The sequence below is a fragment of the Scleropages formosus genome, chromosome 12 (assembly GCF_900964775.1).
Source record: "Scleropages formosus chromosome 12, fSclFor1.1, whole genome shotgun sequence".
NCBI classification, from domain to species: Eukaryota; Metazoa; Chordata; class Actinopteri; order Osteoglossiformes; family Osteoglossidae; genus Scleropages; species Scleropages formosus.
The window spans coordinates 17,057,394-17,080,538 of NC_041817.1; the positions used below are offsets into that span (position 1 = coordinate 17,057,394).

At 42.5% G+C, this 23,145-nt stretch overlaps 1 protein-coding gene across 2 annotated transcripts in view; it reads right to left on the bottom strand.

Moving 5' to 3' along the window:
* The window catches only part of LOC108920701 (partitioning defective 3 homolog B-like), a 164,763-nt gene that overhangs the window by 115,733 nt on the left and 25,885 nt on the right, over nucleotides 1–23,145 (bottom strand). For both annotated transcript variants that reach the window (XM_018729654.2, XM_018729656.2), the window contains exons 3-4: nucleotides 10,597–10,765; nucleotides 3,041–3,144 (exon numbers count right to left, since the gene is read on the bottom strand). In XM_018729654.2, coding sequence (XP_018585170.1) covers nucleotides 3,041–3,144; nucleotides 10,597–10,765 — 273 coding nt within the window. The remainder of the gene's footprint in view (nucleotides 1–3,040; nucleotides 3,145–10,596; nucleotides 10,766–23,145) is intronic.

Genomic DNA, 23,145 nt, shown 5'->3' on the forward strand with positions numbered 1-23,145 from the left:
CCTGTGCTTAATCCACTCTGCGTTATGCATTTACTGACAGTCGTAAGACCCAAAGATAACATTGAAATACTAGAACTTCAGCAACCCAAGAGGCTATAACTCATAAATACTACATATAATGTGAGAAGGGCCTTTTTATCAATGTTGAAAGGCTAACATGTAGCAAATGTAACAAATGCACAGCTAATTAAACAAATCTGTGCAAACCAAATTCATCCTTTTTTTGAGAAACATATGATGTGAAGACGACAGACACTACTGCTACTACTACTACTTGACTCCACTTTCCTATCTGACTCTTGAAGTTTCAAGAAACTTGTTCTCCAAAGAGAAACAGGTCCTCCAGGTTATACTTCCTACCAAAGGTCTCACCGAGTGACCACCACAGAGACCCAATCAGAGGCCCTAAAGTCCCTGTCTTCACCATCAGACCAACAAACAACTGCAGCATGCCCCGAGAGAGGACCAAGGACATGCTTTTAATTGGTCTGGAAGGAGCAAGAAGGGCTACCTATTACAAAATGTGAAGATTAACAGCTAAATAAAAAAACAGCCCTTCTATGATTAAAGTACAAACAGGTACCTACAACCCATCTTGTGTCATTGTACTTGCAAAATTTTGGTTTTATTAAACCATTTAGCTGCATATATGCATTTACTCAGGAGGAAAAAAATATAAAAAAACATTTTCATTAAATAAGGTAATAATAAGACTGCTGCACAACTCCAGTCAATGTTAAGCATTCAGAGTTCATGTATAGTGTTTTCAGTTATTTTAATGTGGCAAATTATCCAGATATTCAGGTAAATTTAAAACATAACTTTTAATCATGTTGTAAAGATTTCACTCAAACTGTTAGGGTGAAATATGGGAGACCACACCACATGAAAGCAAGAAGTTATACAAACCTGAGTTTGTAATGTGAAACCTGGCTAAACCCTGAGCAAAACACACTCCCAGGACAACTTTGGCTGCCTCTATACACTCTACCATCAGTTCATCCCTCATACCACAAAAAAGACAACCACAGATACTAGTAGTGAGAAAGACACACAGATCCCGTGTGTGTGTGTCTGTCTCAGAAGAGAATTTTCCATTAATCAGTGTATTGTATGTGCTTTGGGCAGAGAGCTTGTCAGCTGGAGTCCAGGCCAGCAAGGATTCACAGGTGCTCAAGGTGCCTGGGGGTGAACAATTGCCCTAAAATAAGGTGGAAAACATGGAGCAGGGCTGCTAGGCGACACGCACCTCTCAGATTGGCAAGTGGGAAGGTCGCAGGTGTGTGAAGCTGGGAGAAAATAACCAGACAGAAAAACAACTACTCTCATAATGTTCTATGAATTTACAAACAAGCAGTAGATGGAAAGGGGAGGGGCCATCTGGGGGGCAGCAGGGTGGATAAGCTCTTCAAGAGACAGTCTTCTTCAGGGTGTTCGGCCAACGTTTAGAAACAAAGAACACAGTGAGGAAATACAACAAAGAAACCAGGATCTCCTATTTTGCCCTAGGAGACCAAGGGACAGCTGCTTCCTGGAGACCAGGACAGCATGCTGTGGGACAGGAATTCATGTGTCTATATTTTGCAGGTGAAAACAATGTTCCAGCTTGTTCTACTGTGTAACCATCTGGAGTGACTGTCCTCAGAACCTGGGCTGTATCACCCAGCACCCCTTGAATATTCCTGGTTTAGTCTGTATGGGATGTAAGGGCAGGTGTCAAAGTCAGACACATGTGCCTGCTTCCTTCTCCAAAACAACCATGAAGAGTAAACAGCAGCATAAATCACAGGTCTGACCTGAGGCCCTTTTAACAAGTGAGGAAGCAGACATCAAACAATGGAACTGCCCTACTGTATCAACAGTGACCCACACTCTCTATTCCATCACACGTTTATTTTACCCTCCTCAGTATCATTTAGGTCATATGGTTCCTCAGAAATCCCTTTAATTCACATTAAAAAAAAATCAAGCTAAAACACAACATGGCAGATATTCTATACACATTCCACACATTCTCTCCTTTCAGTACAGACAGAGAAATACGCAAGAACCTGAGCAATGGAACTGTGAGGTAGACTGCAAACCAATGTTGGAGGCATGACAAATTATAAAAACACACCCACACACACACACGCTTGCACCTTTGGCAGGTAAATCCAACATAAAAAAACACACACCCACAGAGCATTCATCACTTGTGCCGCTAACACAGACATTCATTTTCACACTCAGGCAGCTGAGGACCTGTGCGGGCGCACACACATGCTCACAAGTGAGAGGCAGAACACACACGCTGTGCATTCAGACACTACATGGAACATCCACGCTGCTCCACTCCCTGTGAAGAGCATCCATGCTGCTCTCCTTAAAATGCCGAGCATAAAAAATGGAAAAAAAGCTGCAATGACTGGTAATCATAAGAGACTCCATCTGTTTCCACCCAGTCCATTAACCAGGACAGAGAGAGAAAATACGCTGTCTACAAAGAAAAATGGAGGTGCATATGCTGTTAACTTCAGTAAATACAACACAACACTTTCATATACCAATGAGAGACTGGTGATCTCTCTCTAACAGACAGCTCTATTTGTTAGCCTTTCATCATGTGGTCGCTTTTCCGGATGAGCATGCAGAGCGTTTGTACACACGAAAAGCTTGTACTAAAATCCACCAAGGGATGTGAGACTGATCCATGTGGGATGAAGCGAAGCTACACACATTTTCCTAACTTCTTGTTCCTGATGTCCCACTGCTCCCTGTGGAAGACTGTGTTCTCTTTGACACCCTGAAGTCAAACTTCCTGCTCTTTCTCTCTGTTACTGCTGCTTCCATCTTTGTCTTGTTCTGCCTTTCCAACTTCCTTTGCCCTTTCCCTTATTCCTGCTTTATTTTCCTTCCCCATTGCACAATATCCCTCTTACACTCCCAGACCTCATCATCATTCTTACTCCTCTCAACCACATATTCTTCCTCTTTTCATAATCTTCTTACTTTCTGCACTACCCCAAACACACCCCCTTCCCCCTCTCTCTGTGCTCACCAGAGGTGGTGGCCTTCTTTCAAGTTCTTCAAGTTGTGGAGGTCCAGTCTCAACTGGGGGGCCAAGAGCGGATTCACTGCTGCTCCTTACAAGAAGTGGAGTGTCTGCAGAAGTAAAATAATGCAGAGGTAAGAGGTCAGGGTAAAAAGTTGTTTTCATTGATATAAATTAAGCAAGCAGCTTTAACGTCACAAAAGGTGAATTCTCAAAAAAAAAAAAAAAAAAAAAAACAGAACATTTTCAATAATGACTGCAGAAAACCCAAATGGAGTGCGTTCGGAAATTATCTGACCAGATGTATCATACTACACAGTAAACTGCTAATTAAATCTTAAAGAAGGATTATGTCCACTTTATAGAGAAATAATACAGCAGCCTGAGTCAACCCTCTCTGGTCTCTTTCAGCAGGTTTGGGTGGTGAGGAACAGAGACATCAAAATGGTAGGCAGACAAAGGGGCTGAGGTTGTTTCTTGTGGGATAGTATAAAGGTTTTATATCCTTGACTCCATGTGTTGTGGCTTGGGGCTCAGAATTAGGGAAGAACTTCTTCATGGGCCCCATGGATTCCCACTATCCCCTCCTCGGACAGATTTCAGAAAGAAAGCCTGTACTGCAAGCAAAAAAAAAATAAAAGGCTGTGGACGGCTGAAGCCACCATGAAAGGAAAGGCCTTTTCCACTTGTTCAAAGGGTTTTTCTGTCACCAAGTTGGACAAACTATTTTACATTTTAAATATAATGGAAAAATTACAGGCCAGATGAAATACGATGGAACTCTGACATTCTAGCTAAGACAAACAGCAAACGTTTGCTATGAAAATAACATCTGCTCTGTTGAGTGCACTGACAAATAAACACCACCGATGAGGGGATACCTGTATTTCAGACTTTCAGTGCAGACTCTGAGGTTTAACTTACCTACACAGCAACATGAAGTCCTTTAAACATACTATTTCTCCATCTTCCAAACAGAAATGTGACAAAAGTGAAGAGAGCATCTGTACTTTCTACAATACAAACTGTATTTTGTCCACCTTTTCAAATTTGTTCCAAAAAAAATTAAATAAATAAAGACCAAACCCAAGAAAAACCAAAACCCCATTACCCTTCTCTACACTTGCAAACAGGGGCTGTGACAAAGCAGATGAGCAGAGCTTGAGAAAAACATGCTATTCAATGTAATGGAATTAATGATCCCAGTGATCCAGTGTACCCAGAGCACTTATCAGTCACAACCTCTCTCAAATAGTTTGTCTAGTCATTAGAAGGAAACCTCCATGTTTCTACTTCTACAGTGGATGCCCTTGTCTGTACACATCTTGCAGCACTCTCTGGGACAACCTTCACTATCTGTGGAGCTAAAGTAAGCAAGCAAAATAAAAATTTAACATTGACAAATGTACAACTATTACTCAATGCATAAACAATACATGTTTTAGGGATAAAAGCAATGATTAGACTGACTTTTGACCTTTGTCCAGCCTAAACCTCCAGTAGGGAGGAACTATGTTTTTAAAGCAAGGTATTTCACATTTTTCTGTCCCTACACATTTTTCCTGCAGAATTAAACATCTACAGTCACAGTACTATAATAGCCACTTGACAGCCTATATCCACTGAAAATATCTCTAACTGAATATGTGTGGTTGGTGTAGCCTTCAAAGACTAATTGGTGTGTACCTGGTAACCAGGCTGACTACACAGATAGCATTCCTCTTTGCTGCCAGTCCTCTGTTTCCTGCCCTGTGTTATACAGGCCACTTCAGAAAGATCTTGGCACATCTGAGGTTGCTTCTAAGGATCTGGCCTTGAAGGTAAAGGAGTCTATGGGGAAAGGGTAAGGATGTTATGAGCTCCTTCAACACCACTCCCAGGGAAGACGTTTCTAAAAGTAACATCAAGGGTCTTGAGTCATAAAAAAGAGCACTGGGGCATGGAAGGATTTGTGACAGGCTGAGAGGGCATTTAGTCCCCAGAGGTGGTGACTCTACCTGCCAAATCTCCCAGCTTTACACTGACATGTGTATATTAGCAACTGTCAACCACATACCACATCTTAATTACTGACCTCAGAACCCAAGAACATAATGCATAATTAGTAAGTAGGGCTACCAATTAATTGTGAAAGGGACTGTAAACTGCCAGCAGTCAAGCTTTAATCAAAAATAGCTCACACTGATTTCAAAACAACCTCCTTGACAAATATTTCACCGAAAAAAGTAGAATGAAAGTGCTGACAACATGTTCACAAAATGTTCTGTGATAATCCTTGCTTTAGAGAGTGGTCTTATTCCTCCCCAAGAACCAAAAAATACATGCCTTTTTTTAAATGCAATTTTCCATTCACACAATGAAAGCAGTATGGGCAGTAATTATAAATATGAAGATGTCTGAACCACCAAGCTCTTGAGGAGATGTCACAGCTCCCATAGCTGAGCCACACTACAAACAAGGGCTCCGATACAGGTATCACAGTCCTCTTGACCCATACAGCTACACAACCTCCATGCCCTTGGGTCAGCCACTGTCTCTAGAATCTGAAGAGGCTAATCACAGTTAAGTGAACTGGGCCCATTTAAAGCACCTACAGCCTACAATACAATAATGCTTCAGTAAACATCTGTAAGTAGCATGCAACAGTTAAAAAGTAACCAAATCTGACCTCTGAAGCCAGTTTGGCTTTTCAAAAAAAAAGAAAAAAAAAAAGCCATGAAGCACAGAAAACCAGAGACCTAAAGTCCACCACCTGCAGGGTCCACAAAGGCATATACATGGAGAACGTTAACCATGGCAAGTTACCCTGATTAGTGTGCAATACAGCATCCCTTGCTGACTGAAATCCTCTCCATCAACACAGAAGAGGATCCATTAACACAGATCAGTACTAATCACTCCAACCAAGAAAAAGCATGAAATATGACCCTGTAGGCCTGCCTTCCCCTCACATGGCCTTGTCATTTCATTGCTGGGATGAAGAGTTTCACTTTCCCCGCTAGTGTTTTATTTGCACTGTACAGGAGCATAGGCTAGTTCCACTGCACCCAGTCTGGACTCTGCTTTCTGATCCTCTCAGGGGAATATCTAGAGCTATTGGAATAACAGGATGGGGCTGGCTTGAGGGGACTTAACCTCCTCATCAGTAATCAAACACTGGGTGTTCAGCTTCAGGGACAGAGACAACTATACCTCTAGTGTGCAGAAATTGAGGAATAGTAATTCATGAATCTCCACTTATCAAGAAATCCTTCTCCACTTCAACTCCAATGAGCCATACAACAGGAGTCCGGTTGTATGTTTGGATGAAAACACTGCTTAACAAAATTCCAACTTAGATACATGCCACATCTGATGTCGTTAAATTTACACTCTGAGAGAATGAACACAGCTGTGTTTTGCCCAGCCTTGACTACAATGGCTTTGAGGAACCAGCTGAAAGTCTTTCACAGCACAAATGAAAATTCAAACTCCAGGCAATCCACAGGTCATGCTATAGCTACATTAAAATAGTATGGGGTGTGTTTCCAGGTTAAAACTCAAACTGAAAAGCAGGCATTCTTCCTATAGTTATAACTGTCTGGCCTTAAGTAGCTCCTAAAATCACAGTGATAATCCAGTTAGATCTGAGTGGGGTCTAGGTGTAGGGCTGTCAGAGGGGACAGGCAGTTCACATTCAAATCTGCGCTCCAGGTCATGGGACAGACTAGTTGGGGCACTGACTGAGGAAGACCATGGGGGCTGGCACTGCTGCATAATGTTGGGCCAGAGGCTAATACATTTACATTTATTCATTTAGCAAATGCTTTTCTCCAAAGCAACGTACATCTCATAGAAATAAAATCTGACTAGAGGTCTGATTAGACAGATACTACGTGACAAAGCATCCTCTATTGCGTTTCAGAAAGCAACATACCGTACGTATAAACAAACCTTCAAACAGTTCAGTTTATTTCGTGAGCCATTTATGAAGTTTATTCAGTTCAGTTTATTTCCCTTAAAAACAGGACCCTTCTAGGAATTTGAACCCAGAACCTTCAAATTGCCTGCCTGTGTCATTACACAGTTGTCCCTGCTGTCATTTCAGCAGGGTTCCATTGCACTGTCTATGCAAAACTTCTAAGCGTATGTAGAAAACTAAAAAGACAAGTCCTTATTCCTGCTCAGGGAAAATCAAGAGCAAATAAAACATTTCGGCACAAGATGAATGTGCCACAGATAACAGCACTAGGTGCCCTTTCTCCAAAAGCTCCCAGCACAATGCCCCCCTCTCCAGGTCACCACAGATCCTTGTCTGCTTCACAGATGGTAAAGAACCAGATGGATGTCGGGCTGAACCAATATGACAAACTACTCATTTACCACCACAACAAACAGAAAGGGAAAAGTTTACTCTGCGAGCCGACACCTCCACGCAATGGGTGAATTAGGAAACATGAAGGGCTCTAGCAGATGCCAGGCCCGTGTGCAAATCCAGCTTTAAAAGCCTTGCGTTATGAACCAAGTGTTGTGATGTCCAGGAATTGAAATGAAACAACAATGGTGAAGAGTGAGCGCTCATCATGTATTCCATACTCTTACTGTTTAAACTGTATGTGCTAGGGCTGCACCTCACACACATCTCTGACATGCAAAGAAAAAAAGAAAAAATACGCACAGATTTCTCTATCCCCCGGTAATGTCTCTGACACTGGTTTGCTGTCCTCTGTGAGCATACTGACAGGCCCTTAAAGCACATCCCAGAGATTACAGAATGCAGTGTCTCTGGATCCCAGAACTAACCCACTCACATTCACAGAAAAAACAGCAAAGCCAACTAGGCATGGGATCGAAGACACCATTCAGTGAGCTTTTGATAGAAATCTAACACCCCTCTATGTCTCCACACTCTTCTCATGCAGGAAAAGAGACTTGAGGAGAGACAGGTTTGGTACAATCAAGAATAATAATCATATGAAAACTTATTTTAGCAGTGCTGAAAAGTGCCAGAAAGACAACACAGAGCCATGTGCAGCTCAAGTGATTAAGCACAATCGAGTGTTTACACAAACAGGAGCCACACATACTGGCATGATAAGCCTCAGAGCCAGAGAGCACAAACAGCCTAGGGGGAGCAAGTTTCAGTCATCTCGGAGGGGCTAAGGTGGCTGTGTGCTGAGCGTAGCAGGTCTATGTAGGGAGAACAACGGAAGGAAAAATGCCATGTTCAGCTTGCAGACGTCTTCATGGACATCTTCAACATTTTCCTGAGCCAGGCAGATGTCCCTGTGTGCTTCAAGATGACCACCATCATCCCTGTGCCTAAGAAATCATCTATGTCCTATCTGAATGACTACTGACCGGTTGCACTCACACCTATCATCATGAAGTGCTTCCAGCGGCTAGCCATGAAACACATAAAGAGCAGTCTTCCTACCACACTGGACCCATTCCAGGATGCCGACCATCCCAACCGTTCAACAGAAGATGCCATATCTGCTACCATCCACCTTTCTCTGACCCATCTGGACAAAAAGGACAACTATGTAAGGATGTTGTTCATTGACTTCAGTTCAGAATTCAACACAATCAGGGATGTTGATAACTAAGCTGAACCTGCTGGGTCTGACCACCTCCCTCTGCAACTGGATCCTGGACTTTTTGACTGGGAGACCCCAGTCCATCCAGCACCACCACACTGAACACCGGCGCTCCACAGGCTGTGTGCTCAATCCACTGCTGCTTACCCTACTGACTCATGACTGTGCTACAAAGTACAGTTCAAATCATATCATCAAGTTTGCTGACAACACTATGGTTGTGGGCCTCATCAGCAACAATAATGAGTCATCACACAGAGAGGAGGTGAACCAGCTTGCAGAACAGTGTAAAGACAACAATCTATCTCTTAATGCTGATAACACTAAAGAGATGATTGTTGACTTCAGGAGGACCCGAGTAGACCACTCTCCACTGCACATCAACGGAACAACTGTGGAAAGAATCAAAAGCTCAAGTTTCTTGGTGTGTACATGATGGAGGACCTCTCCTGGACTTTCAACACCACCTGCCTAGCCAAGAAGACCCAGCAGCATCTTTACGTCTTACGGAGGCTGAAGAGAGCCAAACTCCCCCCCTCCCATCCTCACCACCTTCTACAGAGGAATGACAAAGCGTCCTGACCAGCTGTCTCACCGTGTGGTACGGGAACTGCAGTCTCCAACCGCAAGACCAGACAGCGAGTTGTAAGAATGGCTGAAAAAATCACAGACACCTCATACAAAAGCCGCTGCATCCGCAAAGCCACCAGCATTGTGGATGACCCCTCTCACGGACTCTTCGCCCTTTTGCCATCTGGCAGAAGGTACAGGAGCATTCGTGCCACCACCAGCAGGCTCCGCAACAGTTTCTTCCCTGAGGCAGTCAGATTACTCAACACCCTGCTGCTTCCCAACGCTCACCTGGCATAGTCAAACAGCTAACCCGGCACGACTCCACACACTACAAACTGCCTACAGTTCACTGCCCATGTCCGCGTCCACGCCCTGTCCTGTGTATTTACTTATTGTCTTGTACTCCTGTTCTGTGTTGCACCATGGTCTCTGAAGGAACGACATTTCGTTCCACCGTATACAAGCTATATAGAGGAATGACAATAAAAACAACTCGAACTTGAAATGTAGATCCTTAAACAAGGATGTAGAAAAAAAGAAAGGAATTGTGCAGCCATCACCATCAATCAGACCCATCACTAGTCTGTAGAAATTACACTTTCTGCTTACCTTCACCACAACTGAAATAGAAAGCAAACGCAAATGAAAGCAGCCAAAGTTGCATTCAGTAATGCACTCAAAAACTAGGACACCCCCCAACCCCCACACACAAGGCCCTGCGCTGGTAATTCAGAGACATAAGTGAAACTGGAGATGATCAGCTTCTTCAAGGCAAGGTCATCTGACTCCACTCTGTCTTCCATTACAAACGTCATGAGTGAAACATCGAAGGCACGAGGAGGAGGAAATACTAAGCAGTGAGCCAGGCCATGCAACTGACTGAGGATCCAGAAAGGATAAGAAACATATGGGTTGCCCCAACCAATCTGTCAACTCACTCATAATTTAAGGAATACCTACGACCATACTGCATGCAAAAATAAATACTTACAGGGGTTTTGGCAGTAAAACTTTTAGAAATAGGCACACTGATCTTAGGACAATTAGGAATTTTGACCATTGATGCAAAACCACAGCAGAAGCCTTCTGCTGCAGAAATGCAGGTTTATTCTTCAGATATAAGGAGCTCAGCTTGTCTCAGTTTTTTTTTTTTTTTTAAATATTTTTATAAAATCATAGTTAAAATTCTTGCATAAAGATGTATAGATACAGATGCTGGAGATTAGAATTAAAATGCCACCCCTGAAAAAACACCATGCAAAGGTAAAACATTCAGAGTTTTTCTAACCTCCTTCATTTGTTTTTTCTTTTTTTTTTGGAGGGGGGCGGGGGAATCATGAATGAAAGCCATTTGTACCCCCATATCCTGAAATTGGACATGTTAGTGTTTCCTGGTGCAGAACCACTTACTGGACTTCAGGATGGAAGAGTTGACCTCAATCTCGCCTCCTCTGATAGGCCTGAAGCCAGGAAGCTCTGAGTCGTAGGATTCTGGGCTGCGGTGTCCCATCATGCCACCTCCCCTTGGGCTCACAGCCTCCTCTGGCACAGCTTCCCGCTGCTCATACACTGCAATCAGCTGTAACAACAGAGCAGGCTCACACTTTAGGCTACACAACAACACAACAGTTAAAAGCAATGCAAATACTGACTTTTCACCATAAAAATATTAAGCAAATGAACATACAAATACTTATTAAAGACTTCCTGTTTTCGCTGACATATCTTGGTCAAAAATGTGGAACATAAGTCATTAACTATAAGAAGTCACTTTTTTCCCCCCCCTCACTATCTCAAACCCACAACCCCAACATGTATCAACCACATTCTGCACATTCTCTCATCCACATACAAGAATTCAAACTGTAAAATGCAGTAACACAAATGTAAACATGGATATGAACAAATCAAACAAAGCAGGTACTTAGTATATTCCAAAGAATCATTCTTTCATCAACTTTTGTGTTGTAATAAGCGGACCTTGGAAAAGCAGTGCGTTAATGGACCAAGAGGGATTTTCTCTTGCTGACACTGAACACTTGGGAGTCATGAGCACCCGCAGGGACAGGGGTTTATTCCATAAAGACCCCATCAGTTGTGACAGAGAGAGTGGGAAGTGATCTGCCCTCTCGCTCATTCACTGCTAATGGACGGAGTGTCCGATACGCTAGCACTTCATTAGGACAACCTCCTCCATCTTCATTTACCTCCATCCCAACCTTCCCACGCAGCCACAGTCTGACGGACACCACGGTCACAGTCCTTCTGCCACTGCACACATTTACTGATACACGCTGATACAAGCCTGCATACATCCACTCACACTCACACACACACACACACACACACACACACACACACACACACACACACACACAAGCAGATATATAATCACATGCACTCATATAAACACTATTCCACACAACCAAACACACACTGAGACACTGCCCTCCTCTGCATAAGACCATTTAATGCAATATTTTCTCACTCCCACCAATACCCCAACATCAAGGAAGTAAGTGGGGGGGTGCGCAGGATACTGCTTCCCAAAGCACTATCAATCTGCCTTGTTGGGGGGGGCGGTGTATAAATTGGTATAAGTGTAAGGGGATCTGGGTAATGCTCTACCAAACCATACAGTAGTTGCAGCTACACACACCCTGTCACTTACTGCTAAACAAGGGCAGTGGAACAGCAGTCAGTCTCAGACAGACAGTTCCTTTCTATCAGAGCCTCCCAATAGGTGCCTGCCCCTGCAACCCCCAAACCGAGACTGGGCCAGGTAATTATCACAACCACATGTTAAATGTCCAAAAACTTAATGGTGTTAATGTGGCTGATGAGGGAGTTGAGAAAGAATCAGGATCTGTTTTTGCTTTCATGCAAGGAACCACACAAAAAGGTACTAGAAAATACTGCAGATAAAGAAGCATTAACAAGCATCAATATTTATACATTTCACCTGTATTGTGTGCAATGTGAATAAATGAGTCACCTTTTGCATTAACATATATGCAAATGAATATGACATTTTTCAGTCAAGTATAACAGCCAATTAGTCTACTCTCTGCAAGAAGTAGTGCAGTAACAAGCTTGTCATTTAGTGCATAGGCTGCAGTTGGAAAAGCTGCACTCAGGCTCAGTGACGCTTGGGAGACCAAACCTTGTTTAGAGGCCAGGGGCATGGGCTGCACAGTGGGAAACTCAACTGAGCAACAGTCATTGTAGGCATTAAATCACCTGTTTAAGAAATTGTTTCTTCTGCAGCCGTCACTTCTCTTCTATCTGATGAAATCTGGTCAGGGAAAGATAGACCAGAGTAATTTTGTCTTAACTCGCTTAACCATAACACCTTTAAATCAGTTCAGCCAAATCGGCAGCTGGCCTGGGCTGACCGCAGGCTCTGAGCTTTATGGGCACACCCCAGCACATTGTCAATACATTCCATTAACACGTACCCACAGCAGACACAACTACCAGAAAGGACAAGTGACCTACTGCTCATTCTCACAAACAAAACTACCCATGTTAGGATCCACACACCACAACATCATAAAGCGGTCTGTTTATTGTTTAGTGATCTTTTCCCCCTCCTTCCACCTTCTTCTGCAAAATTCAGTCCACGATCAACAATCTGGTTCCCAGGAAAGCAATTAGTAGCGCTGTGTAACACGCATTGCGAAACGCAAGTTTTCAGGAATGATGACACAGGGGCGAGAGGTTGTAACTGGGTGTGCAGAGAGAGTCCCAGGCACACAGGGATAGGTGTGAAGTAAGGGATTAACTCCGAACGACACATTAAAAGAGAACTCAGAACCTGAAATGTAACAGAGCAACACGACAGTCTTATTCAAGAAAGTGGAGGAACAACAGAACAAACAGGAGGCATACTGAGAGTGATTTAACGATACAGGGATGAGGAAGGGAAGGATGGAAAAAACAAAATAAGGTAAGACCACCTTCAGCAACGTAACAAACATCGTTTAAAAGTCTGCCTTCTCTGATGAATGAATTCCTTTACATATGATAAATGGCTGCATTTTTGGCAACTGCTCCCATTTACTATCATGTCAGGATACTGGCAAGGGAAAAAAAAAACACTTAACAAAAGAGGAAACCATCTCACCAAGAGTGTAGCAAGAACATACAGGTACAGTAAAAACATCAATGGGCTGTGGCTTCAATAAATTCAGTGTACCTCTATATTACGGATGTTGGAAACGTGCAATATTTTTCAGGAACAAAATGAGTTGGGTAAGTGGGTATGTGCCAGTGCAGCTTAGGAAACAAAGTACAACACAAAGAGCAAAGAGCTCAAAGACATAAATGATGATTCTCATCCTCATGGGTTGCCACGCAACTTTGATGGTGGTGACGACAGACTGATGGCAGCACAGTGACATGAATTGTGCCCACTCTGACAGCGTGAGGTTTACAGGCCCATGAAGTAACGTTCCTTACAGAATCCAACACCACATCTCCAATACTAGACTCCCAAGGCACCAGACCCTACTGATTCAAGCTGGATCTATATACCTAGGCAAAAGCAGACCACCTCAACTGTCACGATTGCCCTCAGTCTCCAGAACCAGCAAAGTGTCAAATCCCATGGTCAGGCCTGGCTGGCTCTGCAGTGATACCTCTTCATGTCCAGGGTGAGATGGGGAGATGGAGAAAGGGCACACACCACATACTGCAAATACAAAGGTCTAGACATAAAACACTGAGCCATGCAAGAATGCCACTGGGAAATGACAGCTGAGGAAGTGATCACTCAAGCCACTTACTCAACGTGACAGCCAGCAGATATCAAAATGTCAGTGTGTCCTCGGATGTGGTATGTGCTCTATACAAATCTTCATGTGCCTGTACAAGAAGAGGAATTGTCTTGGTAACTCAATTCCTCTAATTAATGTTAAATTAATAAATGGCCTCACTAGGGAAATTCCTATATTCTGAGACATTAAACTCTTTCAGCTATGGCAAGTGATTGGCATCTTACATGTCTTATTCCCTCTGAGGCCTTCATTCAGTAAAACATTCAGATTAAATTATGATATTTTAATATTATTGGAACCACAGTAAAAAGCCAAAGAGCTATGAAGTTTTGAATACAGGGCTCTACACAGGATTCATTTTTGCAGCTGTAGTCTTCAGTGCACCTCCAACCCATAAGTACGCTCCTGTCTAACACTGGGTAAAGAACAAGGGCCTGTCAGTTCTCTTTGGACACCCAGAAACAGATAATGTTGTGTCTCGCAGGCAAGGTCCAGTCAAGTGCACAACCAACACAAATGGAAGAGAGCTACTAAGGCCTGAGAGGAAAGAGAGGGAGAGGAGAAGAAGAAGAAAAAAAAAACAAGGAATCAAAGAATACACAAAATACAAAGGTGGTCTATGATGTGTAAAGAGCACTTTCCCCAAACTGTGACACAGCGACCTAGTCAGGTCATATACTGAGAAAGAGTGTAGGTCAAGAGGCCCTGAAAGGCTGCCCACCACCAGGGTTTTTGAGGTTTTTTTGAGGTGCATTTATGAGGTTACTGCCTTGCTGGAGCCAACACAACTGATTAGCAGTATGCCAAATGTCACTATTGTCACATAAACAAATCAAATAAATTACAGCTGACAGACAAGACCAACACTGAAACAGAACATTAAATAGGCCAACACATTGTGGCATGAAAAGAGAAAGAAAACTTCTCCAAAAATCAATTTAACATCAAGGAACCATGGCTCAGAGCTGTTGAATTCTGCTGTGTCAGAGAGTTTCCAGTGGTACTTAGTGCACTACAGTAAAGACGGAAGACAATTTTAAGCACAGGGATCAAGAGAGAAAAACAGACAGACAGAACAAGAGTAAGTGACCAACAGAGTCAAAGAGGGACAGAAGAAGAGGGAGCAGGCAAGAGAAAAAGTCAGAAAGAGCTCTAAATCTGCTGTGGCAGTCTTAGACATTCAAAAAGCAAGTCCTTTGGCACAATGTGCATTAGCCATCTTTTACTGGTCAATAATGTACTCACAGAAGACAAGCTGCTCCTCAATTTTGTATAACGTGTGATCAAATGCATGCCCAACCTCTCATGCAACAGGGTTAACTCATAGTGTGAAATCACCTCATTCGGCAAAATCTTATGGTCGGAGGTTCCATTTCTTATGCCGGGGTAATAAATAATTAAATGTACCTTCCACGCATTATGTTACATGAGGGACAGGTGTACATAGTTCTTATTTATTGCTCAAAAAACATTCATTCTCATGAGGGGCAGCAAAAAAAAAAAAAAAATCAAAGTTTAGTTTGAAGCTGAGGATCAAATCTTAGGCAGGGAAATGTTTTCGTAACCTTGAAAAAAAGCACTTAACTCCAAAATAATCAGATATTGTATATAAACCCATTTAGATTAATGGGTAAATATGTAAACCGGAAGTCATGGCAGATAAAAACATTTGTTGAACAAATAAATAAAATGCACAAAATAGGGTTCTCATTTACTACTTGGCAGGAGTACTAGAGCATGCTTTGTCTTCCCAGTGATAGCACTAAGTACAATGAATTTCCACAGTGCAACTGTACCTATAGTGGTTTACATTTGTATGTGGTTTCAAGTCATCCTTTCATGCCATCTTTATCAAATTATAGTGTACAAAGTCCAAAAAAAAAAACTTGTCTTCCACTTTAAAAACATTGCCAATGGCAACTAATACATCACTGCTGAAAAAAACAGAGGTTTTGTGTTTTCATACCGCCATTAGAATAGAAAGTAGAATCTTTGGTTATCATCATATAAAGTAAGTCTACAAAACATGAATGCTGGTTTTATTTAAGCAGGCCTGGTAGGAACCTGGCAGGAACACAACACACAGTGATGCACTGTGAAGATGAGGTGCAAGTGCACACCAGCCATACACAGCAGACAAATGTTTAAAGTTTGGTCCCTGGTCCCATGAACAGTTTCAGCACAGGTCCAGCACTGCGGGGCTGACAGGCAGAGCTGGTATGAAAGAAGGCTATGCAGGTGGAAGTCTTAACCAGTAGGGTTGTTTGTGTCTGCAGCAGCCTACATGACTCTTAACCCCAAATGGGTTGGTGTCAAGGAAAGCTAGAGAGCACTACAGATGATCCCCGACTTATAATGAGGTTACGTTCCATTAAACCCGTTGTAAGTCAAAAATGCATTTAATACACCTAACCTACCAAACATCATAGCCTAGCATAAGTGCAATGGCCAATACAGACTTGCCGCCTTCATGCTGGGGAATTATCTTGAGTTTCTCCTCAAGAGTAATTGCCTTCCTCCTCTTCTTCTCACCATAAGCAGGAGACACAGATGGGCGTTTCATAGACATGATAGATACACAAAACACAACATAGATACAGGGGGGTATCCAAAAAAAACGCTGGCAACACAGAACACTGTAGAATATCAGTTGTATACACTAGTGACCGTGTGGCAGACTGGGAGATGAGGATCACTGCCACTGCCCAGCATCATAAAAGAGTATCGTACTGCATATCGCTGCTCGGGGGGGGGTCGAAATTCGAAGTATGGTTTCTACTGAAAGCGTATCGTTATCACACCATTGTAAAGTCGAAAAATCGTGAGTCTGACCATCAGAACTCCGGGACCGTCTGCATTACTAGGTTTGTGTGAGCATGTCAAGATGTGACAGAGCAGTAGTGCTCAAAACACGTGTCTGTGTTTGTCAGGATATAGGGTACTGAGAGTCAGACATCAGCAGAGCCCCCCCCCAGCAGAGCCCTTATGTGAGCGCTCCCCTTCCAGTGAGCAGCTTGATAGCACCATCTAGCTCTCAAGAGGCTCAACTGCATCCTGCTGGTACATCCAAGGGAAGAAAACACAGAGTACTTCTAAACAGAAAAAAACAGGACAAGAGATCCTGAGGCCCACTGGATGTGAATCAGCTGGTGTGCTCAGAAGTCTTCCCCATTGCTGCTGTGATTCCTTCACTACTCCCCTCATAGGTTTGAGGGGTCGCACATCAGCCTCAAGGAGTGCTTCATTCAACTGCTCGCCTTTTGTTTGCCTGTCACTTATTGAGACCGTTCCAATTGTTATGTGCAACAGAAATATATAATTCGACACTCACCAGCTGCCTCCTGACAAGCATAATAAGCCAGCAAATTGTTTAAGACACGGGCATATTCTGACAGAAAACAGCTCTGTGTAATTACGCCACGTTAGGCATCCATCCTTCCACAATTGTATTCTTACAAAGACCTGGTTGACATGGATTCCAGGCCTTCCATTAGTATCAATGCAAGTGCACTACAACAGGCAGGGTGCAACACGTCAGTCGCCTACACGGTCCACTTCCACGCTGTTAGCATCGTGCCACTCGGGAAATAAAGTGAGCAAAACAGCAAACAAGCAGATGTTTAATTAGAGCTATCTGTCACCCTCATATAAACACACTGCATGTTCACTAGGTATCTTCCTGTCTAACAACCTTGCCGATGGTGCAGGACTGATCAGATGAAAGTGGGATAAACAGAAATTCTGTACAAGAAGGAATTTGCTCATTAGTTTTTCCACAAGGATCTTTTTCTGATGTCAGAATAGACGTTATGCTTTAATCCAGATGGACTGAAATCGATCCCAGATCCTGCTCCATTTCTTCCTCCTCAATGGGAAAGGGTTATAATCTCTTCAGTGAGACGCAGAGACTGCTTAACCTTTTCTGTCATTTTCTGAACCTGCTTGTCCACTGCCTCTTGTTAGCCTTAACTACCAGCAGGTATAAATATTAATGAGAGCTCTTCTTCCTTTCTATTTTACTACCTTTTTGAAGGGATCACTCCAGGCATTCTTCTCTCAATGCCTTATCTGTACGTTAACCACTTTGTGTGACTGCTTAATCCCCTGTTCAATATTTCTGACCATCAAGTGTGTCGACAGAAGACTCTCAAAGTAGCACACACTTGAAGAACAAGAAAATGCAAAACACAAAATAAGTGTGCAGCATGAAGGGAATAATCTCTGTCGATTCCTTCATTGTTATACCAAGAGAGAATAAAACTGAATCAATAGAATGTAAAAGGAGGACAGCATGAGACATTCAGAATATAGTCATGAGCGATACGAAGGAGGGGAATGGCACCGACACCCTTCTTACAAGGGTGAAGGAAAAAAAAAAATTCAGAGTATGAGTGGCAAATGAAGTAAATTTAGGAAAGAACTACTGGACAGGGTGTTACTCCTAAGCTGTCACAATTCAGTCAGATACTTCATTCAAAATAAGACGCACAGTGATTCAGCCATTATCTAAAACAAATCCTCAGAGACACCGTATCTTTGACATGTGTCACCATGAGAACGATAATTATGAACTTCACTGTTTTTACGGCCATACGGCAGCACTTACTTAAGAGCTGGCTAGCCCTGTATCCCCAGTGATACAGTAAATGCCCTCTCAGCAGGCCACTTTGCAGTCCTGCGGGATGAACAATGACCTGACCTCCAACACCATCATAACAATCCATACTGTGTTAATAACATAGAAGCACCAAACTGCCAGCAAACCCCTGTACTCCTGGATGCCTTTCTCTAAGCACTTTATTTCTAGAACATTCCAATGGCTTATTAAACAGGACAGAATAGCTATCCTAATGCTGATTTGAGAAAATTTTACTTTAGATTTATTAATTTAGCTGTCGCTTTTCTCCAAAGCAACTTAAACTGTTAAGCTGCTAGCAATGATGCACCCGTTTTTGCAGAAGGGTATTTTTTTACTGGAGCCTTTTTTGGGTAAGCTTCTTGCTCAAGGGCACTACAGAAGTAGATGGGATTCAAGCCTGCCACCTTCAGATCTGGAGGCAGCAGCTCTAACCACTAGGCTACCTGCTACTCCCTTTACAGCAGTCATCTTCTGCTCTTTGTTGATTGCTTCTTGAGATATTCAGTTTAGGGGAATCATTTCCCCATAGTGCAATACTTTAGACAAGTCTCCAGGAGAACTGGAAAGCCAAGGGGTCAGACTGAAACATGGAAGGGCAGTGTACAGGAGTGATTTACTGGCCCTCCACTCAAGCCTAACATAAGGCCAGAGAAAGAGGCCACAGCAGCCAAATGAAGCCATACTGTACAGTGTTCTACATGACAGGCCTTATGATTATTTATGGTGAGTCATAAAGAAAGGGGGTAAACTCACCATAAATCACATGCACCCGAAAGGCAGGGGAGGTCTGACGCCTCGTATTTCTCACACCTTACACAAATAAAACCCACACTCATTCATCACCCCAACAGCGGAAAAACACATCACAAACTATTCTGTTTTTTTTTTCCTTCCCCCACTTTCTTTTCCCTTGCACATCTATCTATCTTTCTTCTTCTCCTCTGTCGAAAAGCTGCTTATCAGCTGTCTTCTTGTGGTGGTGCTGTTGAGGGGAGCCAGCTGTTTAAACCTCCTGAGGGTACTGGGGAGATGCTGGGAAATTGGGGGGGGATTAGCCTCTGCTTTTTGGGCAGGCCCCCACCATGCCTCAGCTTTCAAGCACAGGCACATCGATTAAGAGGGCTCCCGCCATTGCCGAATCAGGAAAAGGGCCCGGGGAAACTGCAGCAGGTTATTACTACACCACAGAGGAGAGCTCCTATTAGGGCCAGAATAATTGAAGGGTCTCTGCCAGCAGCCTTTCAGCCATTTTTCTTGATTATTCCTTCATTTTACTTTACTTTCTTTCCTCCCTTCCTGGAAAATCTTGGCAACAGGTACAGACTGGGTAGCACTTGCATCTTGGTAAAGTCTATTTAGTGCTATAGTGAAATATGCTGGCAGTCAACATACTTCCACATTGTTTTTTTTTTTTTTGTTTCCTTTCCCTTTGCATCCCATAGTGCCCCTTCTTTGTGTTATCTGGAGAAGAAATAGCCAAGGGGGAAACTTTTGTCAGCTTTTGCAAAACCTGACTACACCACCATTCCAAAATAAACAAATGAGTTCCCAAATTACAACACTTCTACTCCTCTTCATACCTTTATAGAGGTCCCAGTTTTAACTGTTCAATTTCTGAATAACAACCACTGGACCTAATTTATGTATATCAAACCCAAGATCTAATCTATACAACTAAGCTATTACTTACTAGGGTAACTGTGTAAACTTTAGACCAATTAACCAAGAACACAAACATACAGGTTCTCTCCACACAGCCAGAAATTGCTGCCCTGGCAACCTTACTGTTGATATGCAATGCTGTACGGTGACAGTTTTTAAAAAAAAAAAAAAAAACTGAAGGCAATTTCCTATGCTCTAAAATCCTAAGATAAACTTTTGTCTTAGTAAGAGCAACAAATCCACACTGTTTTATATCATTCCTAGTTTCACATTTCACTGGTGTGACATATGCAGTGTGCAAAAACAACAGTTCAAGACTTCACAAGGTCTCTCGATTAATGGCTTTACTCTTTATCAGCCAGGTTTTCCTCTGCCATTTCAAACGGGCAAATGAGCAGAACAGAGGGCCAATGAGAGAGCCAGCATAATTTGGCGAGATGACACACCAAGCACATGACCAAATTACTCAGAGATTGAGGACATGGCATTTATATTAACTATTATTACTGCATTTCTCAATTTCGCTTCCTCACAAATGACATTTATGTTTAGACATGAGAAAATGTTCCTTTGAGATGCAAGCCTATTCAGAATGCATTACACTTTGTACTAGGTTGAGTCCCTAGGGTGGCTGCAGTAGTTTTGTTCCAACTTTTAAATTTCTTTAACTTTTGAACCTGAAGTGTATCTAATTTCAGCCTCACTCCTGTTAGCTGCTGTCTGGGTGGGAGGCCAGTTGCCAAACTCCATCAAATACTTAAATAATGTGATGTGGGTATTGTGCATCCAAGCTTAAAATGCTTCCACTCTTCCTTCTTAAAGGGTTTTTTCGGTACACATGGATAAATATTCTTCAAAGGTTACCTTTAAGGAGCACTCTGATACTTATGATCTATACTTACTGCATTCACAAGCTCAAAAGTGCATTGTGTGATATTTTCTAATGCTGTCATGAAGTTTTTGGAAGCTTAACTAGTGAGGACACTACAGGTGACCAATTTTGGCTCTGGGATTGCAGTCCATGCTATTCTGTTAGACTTCAAATTTAAGCATGAAGTGGAAATTTATGCCAAATGTATACAGTAGAAGATGAAACATCTGCTCTTACAATTCCAGAAACACATAAACATAAAAATAATAAGGGAAGACTCAACCATTCCTTACATAACTGAATGTTTTGTAAAGGAAAGTAGGATTTAGCATTTCAGGCATGTTTCCTTCATAATTAGATATCTGGACATAGAGATGTTGGATTGTCATTAGTCTCTCATACCTACTTATTCATACTAAATATTCAATTTCAGAAGAATGTGAGTAAACTTTGAAGTTATCTTTAAATTCAGGGCATTTGAAAAAAAATGTAGAAAGGTTATCAGGATTAATGAATCCTGTGTTTTATGCACCTATTCAAACAATGAACATAAGTGCATCGAGTGGAAAGTAACAAACTAGGTTTACTTAATGACATGTCTGCAGCTATGTCTTTCTCTTAATGTAATGCACAAATTGTATTTTCGCTGAGATGTATGTCGCTTTGGAGAAAAGCGATGATACCAGTAACAACATGCTGGGGGAGATTTTCCAACGGAGGTCAAGTAGTCAACAGAAAAAGACACCGGAAAGGAAGTGTGGCTTGCCTATGATCCACCACTTAGAATTACTGTGAAAAGAAGATTAAAAGTTAGAAATTAGCACAGCAGACCGAAACAAGCACAGAGAGGGAGAGCTGCAACAGAGTGGAGTGACCTCCCGTAAGCTGGTTAAGTGACTGTGAAATCCCCTGGGAGACATCACTTCTGGGGAAATAAACACACCAGCCTCAACGGGAAGGCACCTTGCTTGGGGGCTATACTGGGGGATCTGCGGTCATATGGCTGCGTACATCAGACTGGGACTTTCAAGCTGTGAAGGAGTGTGGAGTCTTTGACCAGTACGTGGATGAATTAGGTTACTCGGCTTTGGAAGAAGTCTGGGTGTTTTTAATCTGTGCAGCAGTCTGCCAGAATCTTTACATTACATTTTATTCATCAGCTGATGCTATTTTCCTAATTTTCAAGCCTTTAACAGCTAGGCACGGTGATTTCTTATGATAGCCTGGACAGAAACAACAACAATGAAAATTTGTTTAATCATGCAAATACTGCTTATTTGAAGGACTGCTGCTGCAAACATTATAACATTAACTATACATTGTGAGGTTGTGGGTGGTAAGACCCTGGCAGGGGGCAGGATAGACTGATGGACAGCTCCCTACTTCCTGCCCCTGCCTTACATAAATGAAGAAATGACAGCCAGCTGCTACCATTTGGGAGGAACTCAACAAGTACATTTAAGGCAACTGGTCTGACAGACTAGAGAGGCATTGGCGAGCACTGACAGGGAGCAAGAGTGCTCCCTAGGATTGGCCCAACTCAGTTAAACGAAGGCCATTTTTTGTTTGTTTTTTGGTTTGTGTCTGTTTTAGTGATGAGTAGTTTATCACACTGAAGAGGTCACTTTCCCTGTTTTGGTATTTGTGCGTTTTTGTTTGACAATGATATCTGTTTGGTGTTAAAACCTGTTGTCTGCCACCTCAGCCTTTCTCTTGTAGCTACTTCCACCAGCCACAAAACCTCTGAGCTGTCAGCAGTAAAGTAAGGTCTGGTGTTACAAAACACACAGAACACCATGGTTCAAAATATACTTGTTTGTTTTGCACTGTATTCTATCTCCACATCTCCTTACCCACACCTCCAGTGCTAAGGTGAGGATTTGGCTCTGACATTTATTATTCAAGTAGTTTTATAAAATATACTTGACAAAACTCATTACAGTCCACCAGTGTATTAATTTGGCACTGGGGATCAATAAGAAAAGGCCCGGGAGTGGGGAGCAACTTCG